Here is a 12,161-nt window from a genome sequence, read left to right on the forward strand (position 1 = left end):
ACACTGACTGTAAACTTTCATATTGTAATTAAAAAACACATGTGTCCCAACGAACTTCAGAAGACTCTCGCCTTTCTTCTCCCTCCAGCATTTTTCTTTAACCAAGAAGAAACCATTGTCCAAAGTGTCTTCCCCAAAAAATCTCAAACTGTAGAGAAAAGGCAAAACGATTGTTTGTTTGTTTATTTAAACATTTTTCTTCTTTTCTCACAGACTACACACAATACAATTTTACTGTACATCTTTTGGTATAAGAAAAAATATATCCTGACAGTAATAGTATCACTTAATAGTATTAATTAGTTAATACAGTAAAAAATTATTCATTCAAATTAATACATTTATTTATTGCCTCCAATGGGACAATATTAACCTATAACCTATATATATATATAGGCAAAAGTTACAGCTACACTATTTATAATGGGTTACATCCTTTTTACTAAAATATATTAATCAGCAGAAGTCAAGAATACTTTAATATAGGCACTTTAATGAGGTAATGTTCATTACATATTTTAAACAAACAAATGTTTTTTTTTTATAGCTAGAGTTGCCCTGACCTCATAGCTAAGATAAGATCAAGTCTTTTATGGCTCCCAGTGACATTGTGAGTATGTAATGCTTATATTAACTCTTAAATAGTTTCTATATCCTGGGGGTTACAGGTATTTGAGAGGCTGAAGTGAGGAACAGTGAGTGAGTGGGCCTAATTTCTAAGTAAAATATTAAAAAGGGTCCCTGAGGCAGGTCAAGAGTCTTAGAATAAAAACTCTGGCATTAATTCATCATTTTTATCTGGTAAATAAATTTTAGGGTAAATGTTATTTATCTTGCTCACTTCTTTTTATGTCCAAAGCAACTTACATTGCATTCAAGGGTCACATAGTATTATCACTTCTTGCATTCCCGGGGAATCGAACCCATCACCTTGGTATTGCTAATACTAAGCGTTGCCATATGCGCTACACAGGAAAGACTGTAAGCAGTTATTTTGATTTTTCAAAATAGCAATACATTAATTTAATATAGGAATAGATACAAGTTTAAATTCAAATGCACTATAACTATAGACAGCATGAATAAACAAACAAATAAATAAAAAATACTGGATATCCAAGGGGGAAAGAGACTTTTACAACTTAAATTGTTTTTTGTTTAATAAAATGAAAAGATGCCTTTAATGAGAACATACAAAAACATTCTATGAATGTTTCTAATGTAAGAAATGTAGAGAGTTACAATTGTACCCAGACGCGCCTATCTACAACACAACTAAAGAAGACAGTCAAATCCTCTGAGAACATCACCTGCGAACGTGGGAATGCAAGTCTCCGTCCAATAGAATGAGCCTGTGGGCGTGTCCTCCTGCTGCCATCCATGCTCAAGTTAAAACTGAGCTCGCGCTGACTCTGTGGGAATGCCGCGCGAGAATCCTGGCGCGTGTGTGGGATTTCTCAACTTTCTGTATTTGTCTCCTCTTCCCTCTTGGATGTAAAGCATAAGAGCGGAAAACCCCACTGATCTCCATTTGGATATCTCATTTGCCCAAGAACCTCCTGTGGCTGTGTACACTGCGCGTTCAGCATGGAACTTCATAGATTTTTCATTCTCTTGCTTTCACTGACAGGTAGTTCAGCGCGAGGAGTTGAAACGCACGGATTGTCGTACGCTTACACGCCAGAACTCTCGGAGGACGCGATACTGGTGGCAAACAACGGCATACACGTGCCTTTCGGGAGATCTGTTTACATCGATCCGATCAACGACTTGGTCATTGAAGTTCAGCCTGGAGACAGGTGCATTATGACCGTTCTGGATAATGATCCGCTGTCTCAGAGACCGGGACATGTGTCTCCTAAAAAAATCCCGTGTGAATTTGGTCCTAACGATGTGAGATACTCTCATTTCGGTTCTAGGAGCCCTGCGAGTGACAGGGTGAAGCTGCAACTCAGGTATGACACTCAGACTGAAACTATTATAATCCCCTTTATGCTAGAGGTGGAGGTTGTTTTCACACAATTGGAGATTGTTACTAAGAACATGCCTCTTAATGTTGATAAACTGCGTGGGACTAGTAATCCAATCGGCAGAAAGGTTTTAGACTTCACCTATGATAAAACCTCAGAACAATGTGAGGTAACATCACTGGCAGCCAGCAGTGCGCTTCCTAGATATGGTAAAGTTGTTGATGAGAGCAAACTGGAGAAAATGATGGATTGTGATCTGTTTCTCAAATCAGATATCCGCTATGAGCACACATCTACCCACAAGTCCCCTAATAAGGATTACATCCCAATGGTTGTGGAGCTACGGAGCAAAGAAAATAATTTACTGAAACAAGAGTTTTTCCATGTGATGATTCGGATAAAAGAGGGTGAAGAAAACACTCCCCCCAGACCGAGTTTTGTGGCTATGATGATGATGGAAGTTGATCAGTTTGTTATGACGGCTTTAACTCCTGATATGTTGGCTGCAGAGGATACAGAATCCAATCCTGATGATCTCATTTTCAACATCACTTCTCCTCTGTCCTTTGAGGAGGGCTATATTGTGAGTACAGATGATAGGAATTTACCTATCACATCCTTTTATCAAAGGGATCTCAAAGATCTGAAAATAGCATACAAACCTCCCTCTTTGGACTCGGCTACCGAGAGGATCTTTCAAATAGAGTTTGAGGTCATAGACACAGATGGTGGCATTTCAGATCCTTTTGCATTCATGATTGTTGTGAAGCCCATGAATACATTAGCGCCAGTAGTCACTAAGAATACTGGCCAGCTTTTATATGAAGGCCAGTCTAGGTCTTTGTTTACTCAGAACAATTTAGAAATAAGTGATGAAGACAACCTGGACAGTGTGAGGATAACGGTGGTTGATGGACTGCGTCACGGTCACTTAACTGTTCTAGGCACCAACAAGAAGTATTTTACGCCAGCTGATCTGGAGGTCGGCATTGTGGTTTACCAGCATGATGGCAGTGACACATACAGTGATAATATAATATTCAGAATGTCAGATGGCAAGAATGAAGTTGAGTTTTTGTTCCCCATCACAATTGTACCCACAGATGATGAGCCACCCATCATAAATGCAAACACTGGGCTGATTTTATTCAAAAATCAGATGGTGCCCATCTCACAGCTCATGCTCAGTGCAGCAGACATCGACTCTGAAGATTCCAGCATTCAATTTACAATCGAGCCTCCATTTTCTGCTATTGGCGAGGTCGTGGTGAGGCAATCTGAAGCACCCGAGGACCCATCCTCCTGGAAATTTAATGCAGAAGATGGTGTGTATGAGAAAGTTGTGACACAGTGGCTCCAGAAAGATATTACAGATGAAAAGCTCTTCTATAGGCACATAGGTCCACACATCACAGAGGCAGTTACTGATCAGTTCGTTTTTAGAGTACAAGATGATGCCGATCCTCCCAACCAATCTGGTGAGAATTCATTCATTATTAAAATTTTACCTATTGATGATATTCCACCCGTGCTGTTCCCAGGCACTACTTTGCAGATGACAGTACATGAGTACCAGCTGACTCATTTCAACAAGAATGTTCTTCGTTATACTGACTTGGACTCTGAAGACCGTGACCTGAAGTATACAATAACTCAACCGCCAACTGACACAGATGAGAATAATCCCATTAAATTTGGGTCTATTGTTTTGACTGACAGCCCCGATACTGACGTAACAGAATTTACCCAAGCGCAAATGAACCATCATAAGATTTCCTACAGCCCACTAGACCTTGAGCTTGGCATCACACCTCATGTGGTGCAGTTCCATTTCACAGTAGAGGACACTGCTGGAAACAGTGCTAATGGAGTTTTTACAATTTTCCTGCAGCCTGTGAACAACAAACCCCCACAGATAATGAACACTGGATTCACAATCCTTGAGAGAAGGGTGCATGTCATCACGAGTGCTGAACTCGACGCAAATGACCTTGACACTGACAGTAAGCAAATTTCATTCACGCTAAGTCAAACTCCACAGCACGGACTTGTTCAGCATACGTTTACTGACTTGAAAAAAGGAAGCAGTTTCAATTTGATGGATATCTCTGATGGCAAAGTGTCATATATCCACAATGGGGATGAAACAACAAGTGACTCTTTTAAATTGGATGTTAGTGACGGTGTTCATGTTGTAACAATCACTGTGAAGGTAGCGGTAAAGCTTATTGATGATGAGACACCAATGCTCAGCCTCACAAAGGGCACCTTTGGCTCTCGCTTGGATGTGCTGGAAAATGGTGCCACAGAAATTACCACCAGTGTTATCCAGGGAAAAGATGAAGACACTGATGACCTGAGGTTGACGTTCATTGTGGAAGAAGCCCCTAAGTTTGGAGAAATTCTGGTGAGTGGAGTTTCCTCAAGCAGATTCACCCAAGCTGATATCATCAGTGGTCTGGTTGTGTATGCTCACACCAGCGGTGAGATTGGTCTCACTTCGATAGAAGACTTTTTCAACCTGACCCTCTCTGACATGTCTGATGAGTGGACTGTAGGGGGTAACCAAGTAAATGGAGTCAGTGTTCACATCACCATTCTGCCTGTAGATAACCAGACTCCAGTGGTCACAGTTGGCCCTACCTTTACCGTCTTTGAGGGGGATAAAAACACAATTGGTAGGCATCATATTATGGTTGAAGATGCAGACACACCAATTGAGGACATCCTGTGCACCATCATTGTTCAGCCTACATCAGGATATGTGGAGAACATCTCTCCAGCACCAGGCTCTGAAAAGTCAAGGTCGGGAACGGCAGTAAGTGCTTTTACCATCAGAGATGTGAATGAAGGTCATATCCATTATGTCCAAAGCATACATAAAGGAGTTGAGCCAGTGGAGGACAAGTTCACATTTAGATGTTCAGATGGTGTGAATTTCTCAGAGAGACAGTTCTTTCCGATTATAATTATTCCCACCAATGATGAAAAACCGGAGATCTTTATGCGAGAGTTTGTTGTAATGGAGGGCATGAATGTTATCATTGACATGCCACTCTTGAATGGAGTCGATGCTGATGTTCCTGCAGAAGAATTGACGTTTATCATCACCAAACCCCCAAATCATGGGTTCATTCTCAATCAGCTTGCAAGTGGCTCTGTCCCAATCACAAATTTCACTGTGGAGCAAATCAAAGAAGCTTCTAGCATAATTTATGAGCATGATGATTCTGAAACCACTGAAGACAAGTTTGACGTTCTTCTTACAGATGGGAAACATTCAGCTGAGGCCACCATCATGATCATGATTATCCCTGTGGATGATGAAACACCAAGGCTTGCCATTAATGATGGGCTTGACATCGAGATTGGTGAGACAAAACAGATAAACAGTAAAGTACTAAAAGCTACTGATCTGGACTCAGATGATGAGTCTCTTACTTTCATCATTCGCTATGGCCCCGGTCAGGGCTTCCTTCATAGAAGATCAGCAGGATATGTGGAGAAAAGATCTGCTGGGTCTCTAGAGAACATAACAGTTGGCATGAACTTTACACAAAACGAGGTGAACAAGGGTCTCATTTTGTACACTCACAATGGACAGGAAGGCATTCGAGACCTTATAAAGTTTGATGTAACAGATGGCATAAATCCTCTAATTGACAGATACTTCTATATTACTGTGGGCAGCATTGACATGGTGTTTCCTGATGTCATCAGCAAAGGGGTGTCTCTTAAAGAAGGTGGCAAAGTGACACTCACAACGAACCTCCTCAGCACTAGTGATCTCAACAGCCCTGATGAGAACTTAGTCTTCACCATCACAAGAGCCCCGGTGAGAGGGCATTTGGAAAGCACAGATTCGCCAGCCATGCCTATTGTGTCCTTTACCCAATTACAGCTGGCCGGAAGCAAGATCTACTACATTCATACTGCCGAAGATGAAGTCAAGATGGACAGCTTTGAGTTTGAGGTGACCGATGGCTACAACCCTGTGTTCCGCACGTTCCGTGTTTCGATTGTTGATGTTGACAATAAAAAGCCGGTACTGACCATTCATGACCTTCAAGTGACCGAGGGACAGACCAAACTCATTACGCCCTTTGAGTTGACCGTTGAGGACCAAGACACAGCTGAGCACCTTCTCAAGTTTACAGTCATCCAGCTACCCATTCATGGCAAACTGCTTTTCAATAACGGTCGACAGGTGACTTCGTTCACAAAGCAGGACCTGAATGAGAATATGATCAGCTACAAGCATGATGGCACAAAGTCGGACAAGGACAGCTTTTCTTTTACAGTCACTGATGGCACCCATTCCGATTTTTTTGTCTTTCCTGATACCATTTTTGAGACCCAAAGGCCTCAGACCATGAAGATTACCATTGTATCAGTGGACAACGGTGTGCCACAGATTGTGGTTAACAAAGGTGCACCGACTTTAAAGGTCTTGTCCGCAGGTCACTTAGGTTATCAGATCACAAGCAAAGTCCTGAAGGCAGTGGACCGAGACAGCAGCCCTGAGGCTTTGGTTTTTCACATTACAACACAGCCAGAGCAAGGCTACCTGAACAGCCTGGACCGAGGGAATGACTCAATCAACACCTTCACACAAGGTAATGTATCATCAGAAATGTTCTTATCACCTATGATTGATTCCTGTGAAATCTTATTATTTTTTACATTTGTTTTGCTAGAACTGTGCAGTGTTATGCTCTGTAGAACCATCATTTGAAGATACGCATGTAAGAATTGTCTCCTTAAGAAATGCTATGTACCCGTCATGTTCAGGACAGGTTCTCGGGTCTTATTAATGCTTGAAATAATGTAGGTTCCATCACAAAACAGGCACTTTGCCCTTTGCCAAGAGCGCAGGCTGTAAGATGTGTCTGTCTTTTAGCCTTCAGCTTAAATTCTTGATGAGACAACTAGAGCGTTCACACATCTCCTTTCAATTATTAAGTTCTCATACTTTTGCCTTCTAACGTCCCTGTAGTGAGAAAGGAGTTACTGGTTACAGGCAAACCACATTTTAAAAAGAGTTAGAGGTGAACGGTGTAATTTTTCCGCTGCTAGCCATAACAAACAGACTTGCAATCTTTGGGTTTTTTTTTAGCATCTTGACTGGGTCGTACCAGCAGCATGAGTTTTGCGCTCATGCTTCATTGTTCAGATAAACATCCCACGTCTATTACACACTCAAACTTTAATTTGCTATTTAAATACTCAATGTCAGGATTCTTTGTTTTGTAATTTGTTTATAAGTTTACATACTCCTTGCAATATCGTAAAGAAGTTTAGTTTTTTTTTTTTTAAAAGAGAGAAATTATACATTATACATTACAAATGTAATTTTATATATAAAATGATAATTTTATATAGCTAAACTATTTAACATTTAAATTTAAATTAAAGATCTTGAAGAGTTTGCAAATATGTAAACAGGTATTCATCTCTCTTGTTGTTTAGAAAAATAATAATAAAATATGATCCTTCAAAATGATAAAATTTGATCCTTCAGTATCACTTTTTATAATAATTTTTGTCTAAACCATTAAGAAACATAAATTAATGTCTTTAAAAATATATAAAATTTCACATTACATTAAACAAAGCTATACATGTTTAATATAACTATTAATCTAATATAAATAGATTCATAGTATATAATTTTCTGTTAGTTTGCTGATGACCAATCAGGGTGATCAATTGCTTAGCGTAATGCTAACAGGTTAGCCTCATAAACGAACAAACTATATGCAAATTAGCAAAAATAGCCTGGCTTTTCGATTTTAAAAATATCCTTTTGCACATCCCTACCTATTAGCCAGAATAAGAATTTTGTTCAGAAACAAGCTGTATTAATCAGCACAGGTTCATGGCTTCTAAAGCATAAATGCACTCTTCAAACATGAGAACCATAGTGAGAAGATGTGAAATCCATGTCAGGCTAACTTAGTCTGAAATGTGTCCCAGACATTGGAAGAAGCAGAAGTGAGAGATGGAGAGAGAGGGAGAGACCTGGCAAACCTGATTTGACCTCATCAGTATGAGCAGTGAAGCAGAAGGGACAATCACTTCTCTTTATTTACTTTGCCCTTTCCCCATGTTCTGCTACCGCTTGCTCTTTGGCATTTGCTAAATATTTTACGATGAGAGTGTGTGCTGGCGATGAAAGAAGACATTTTATTTTCAATATGAAAAGCGGTTTCATCCATGCATAAAGAATCACAGGTTTACATTTTTATGAGGCTTCTTCCTCTGATATCAATAATTTAAAGAAGTGGGTCAGAGCAAGGGGAAGAGAGAGCCAGGTTGATTATGGTACACCGTAACCTAACCACTGTGTATCAGAGCAGAAGTAGTTAAGGGGTCTAATTTGGGAGATGGGACAGACCAGATGTAGGGAAGTCTGGGTCTATGTTTAAAATTCTTGTTCTCACCTGTCATTATGTAACAGCTTGTCACCTGTTTTGCTGATTGTTTTGTGACTCACTCCCTGCTGCTTTTGTGAAAATTCTCACCTGGACTTATTAAAACCTAAAAATCTTTTTATCAACATTTCTTTTGCAAAACCAAGCATGCTCTTTGAATTATAATGCAGATATTTTTAAGTTGATCGGCTTATAGAACAATTTGATCTTGAGGGTTTCACTCTAGGGTTTGTAGATCATCATAAATACAAAGAATTTCATAGATTGTTTTGAGATATATTTTCTTCTGAATGAATAATAAATTGCATTGTGCAGTTTAATGTTACAGTTTTGTGTTTGTCCCCAGCTGACATAGATGATCTTAAGATCTGCTATATCCTAAAGGACGAGAACAATGCCACCAGTGACGTCTTTAGTTTCACCGTGGAGGACAATGGTAAGGAAAGTGGTATTAATTTTTACAAGAAAATGAAATGTGCCCATCTTTTAATGGTTTGACTATGTGTTTAGAATGATTCATAAACGCATTTAGCCATATAACGTCAGTAATACAGCAAAAATCATTTCATGAATGATATAATGTCCTCTGATTTTAGGTGTCATTGCATATGAAATAGCCTTGGATGATTAATTGTGACCCCTTAGACCAGAGAGGGATATATTTAGATATGTAGCATTTAATTAGGCCTTTTCTTTCCATGGTAGGTGAACTGTCTGTGTGTGCAGTTTATTACATGCTGTGCTACCTTTGACTGCAAGAAAATATATATAAAAATTTAAATAAATGAGTTTTTAGTACATCAAAGAAAACTTAAAAGTGAGTTAGTGTGGGTTACAATGACCCTAAGAACATATTTCAACAGGGCAGGATTAAATCTGGTGAAGCATAGATAATCATGTATAAATTAGGTTGAACGTGATGATCCAGTCACTGTTGCTGGAAAAGCTTGCGGCTAAAGGCCTTGTTGCGATTAGTGATGATTTGTTTTATTTGGAAAGCCAAATATGTGTGATATGCACACTACAAAGCACACTGCAGGATGTGGATTGACTGTGTTAGTGCCTCAGAAATGGACATTGTGGATTGAAGGGTCTGCATACATGCAACACAAAGGTCTGTTTGGTATATAAAGCTAGAGGCAAGATGACACATAATTAGAGCCCATAGCCATGAGTATAAGACACACCCCTTGTCAGGCTTACAATTACTTTGAGTATTAGAGGGTCTCTGGCATTGGAAAGAGTTGGGAAAATACAAGCTCTATAGGAAAACAGCTGGTTCAACTGCTGTATTGGGGCTTTATGTCTGTCTCATGCTTAAAATCACCAGCTTTGTCATGAAATAATCTGTTGTGGCTTGAAACAAGATAACCATTACAGTCTGCTTAGCACCTTCAAGTCAAAAGGCATTATTTTTTTAAAAAGGATTTTGCAGTGGTTGCATTTTGCTTTTTTGGTTTTGTTTTTTTAAACAGTTTTAACTAAATTAAGTGCACTGTATGCTAATGGGCCATTCCGTGTCAGTTCAAGCAGAGGTTCCTGGCTCAAATTTTTGATTTTGCTAATATTTTTTTCTGAAGAAAGATAAACATATTTTGTGATGAAAGCCAAACTATTAAATGTCCACTATTTTGTAGAGGGGGGTCAAAATGGCAATTTTCACCTGAGATTCAGAGCCAATTTACAGGCGGTTACAAATGGCTTCAGAAAGATGGCAGCATCATAATGTTACTTTTACACAGAGATTGGTAGGTCTATTAGTAAAACCTATTGACTAGCAATCTATGTTGCACTATGTGCCAATGGTGACCATTCAAAAATGGAGAAACAGCACTTTTCAAGTTTTTTTTTTCTCTCCAATGTTTGCATGCCTGTTACTCAAGAAGTATTAAAGATATCTTAATGCTCTTTTAGATATTGGGTCTTAAACTTTCCTTTTTAAATCTTTATTTTCTATATTGTTCAGTTCCAGAGATATTGGAATTCCAATATGCCTCCAGGAGTAAATCGTTAAATTGTACACATTTCCAGTGGTCAAAAAACAAATGTGGGTCACTTTTCAAAAATATAGTGCTTCTTTTCTTTTAAAGAGGAATGTCTGAAGACATAATTTTGAAATTAGAAATGTATCTGGTTTCCTTCTGTCAAAACAGCTGCATTGAACATATCTGTCTGAGTGCCATAAATATTCTCTTTCCAAAGTTCGTGTGCCTATAACTCAAGAAATATTAAAGATATCGCAATATGATTTTATATTTTAGTTCTTAATAAACTTTTATTTTGGAATCTTCATTTTCAAGGACCTGTATCGTTCAGTCATAAAGATATGGGGTTGCCACAGAATGACCCTAATTCGTTTTTTCTTTATTATTATTACATTTTAGATTTTTGAAATAAGCGTTTGTTTATTTTAAAAATTATTTATATTTATTTTAAATTTTTTATCACAAAATTAACACATTCAGTTGACAGGACCAGTTTTTAGAATTGTTTTTGTGTTATGTTTCTATTTGTTTCCTTCACTTTTTTCTCTTCCTCCCTCCCCCTTTGGGAGCATTTGTCCCTCTGTCAGTCATCTCTCAATTCAGGCAGGAAAGACTGAGGAGTAGGAACTCGTTGGTATGCAGCTGTGTTGGTGTCTGACCCCTGAGCCCAGTGGGTCATTACCAGTTTTGTTTCTTTGCATTCCTGTGGATGGTTTCACTGTATTGGTTAGGGAGGCATTTATTTTATTGGAAAGACCTCAAGCAGTAAGGGACTATCTGTATCTTTCACATCTCATTTTACAGATGTAGTGTGCAAACACAAAAGGGCTCAGCTGAGCTGTTTTTATCACGAGGTGCCTCAAGGCTTTCTCCTAGGACCCCTTTTTCCCACATTTGTGCAGTAATGTACAGCTTCAGCATGAAATTCAGTGATTACAACCACTTTGCCACATTATGCCTGAAGAAGCTGAGCTAATTAGACTATCTTAGTTTGTGCTTGTCCAAAGAGCCTGACAACCACAGCTAACATCATAAACTCCATTTTACAGCCAATTTGTGTTAAACAGCTGCATTTATTTAATGCACTCTGTTAGACTGCGACTTACGTATTTAGTACAAGTAGTATTCCAGAGGGGTTTAATTAATTGTTTTGTTTTCCAAAATGTTCTTTCTCTGCATTCCCTATAATGATGATAAGGCTGTTTTTCAATGCAAATAACTATTATCATGTTTTCTGCATACAGTTTAGAGGACTATTTGAGCTCAAACAAGATTTTGACCTTCTGAAGATATTTCTGTGTGTACTTTTTCTGAATTTATAAATCAGCCACATTTTTGTTGTACCAGTAAGGCTGCATACTAGCTTTATTTTAGTCTGTAAACTGTCCATCAGAGTTTGGCCTAGATCATCTCATTTTTGTTTATCTTTGCCTCTGTCTCTTTTGCTCTGTTCCAAAACCTAGCAAGCTGCCTCTGGAGACAACATTGTAAGGCATCAAAGGCGCACTGCCGATGCTAAAGCTGTTCCAAAATGTAGGCAACTTCATTATTCTGCCTCCTAAAGCCTCATTCACACAGACAGTGATTCAGTTAATGGAGGTCAGCGAGTTGCTGGGTTGTTGGTTTATAACACAGTCTCTGAAATCACCAGCTTTTATTAAAAATAAATGATATCCAGTTGTTTTGTCATGACAAACTGTTGTCACTACAGTATTAACATACCTTACAAAACCTTTTTTTTAGCATGTATCCCTTGTGGAAAAGGTATAACG

At 38.7% G+C, this 12,161-nt stretch overlaps 1 protein-coding gene across 1 annotated transcript in view; it reads left to right on the forward strand.

Annotated features, from left to right (window-relative positions):
• Positions 1-1,432: 1,432 nt before the first annotated feature.
• LOC107693873 (FRAS1-related extracellular matrix protein 2-like) overlaps positions 1,433-12,161 on the forward strand; it is a 57,797-nt gene continuing 47,068 nt past the window's right edge. Inside the window, exons 1-2 of the mRNA XM_016493409.1 lie at positions 1,433-6,586; positions 8,751-8,840. Of these exons, the coding sequence (XP_016348895.1) occupies positions 1,588-6,586; positions 8,751-8,840 (5,089 nt within the window). The 5' untranslated portion in view covers positions 1,433-1,587. The remainder of the gene's footprint in view (positions 6,587-8,750; positions 8,841-12,161) is intronic.

The sequence above is a fragment of the Sinocyclocheilus anshuiensis genome, unplaced genomic scaffold (genome assembly GCF_001515605.1).
Source record: "Sinocyclocheilus anshuiensis isolate Anshui unplaced genomic scaffold, SAMN03320099.WGS_v1.1 scaffold694, whole genome shotgun sequence".
NCBI classification, from domain to species: domain Eukaryota; kingdom Metazoa; phylum Chordata; class Actinopteri; order Cypriniformes; family Cyprinidae; genus Sinocyclocheilus; species Sinocyclocheilus anshuiensis.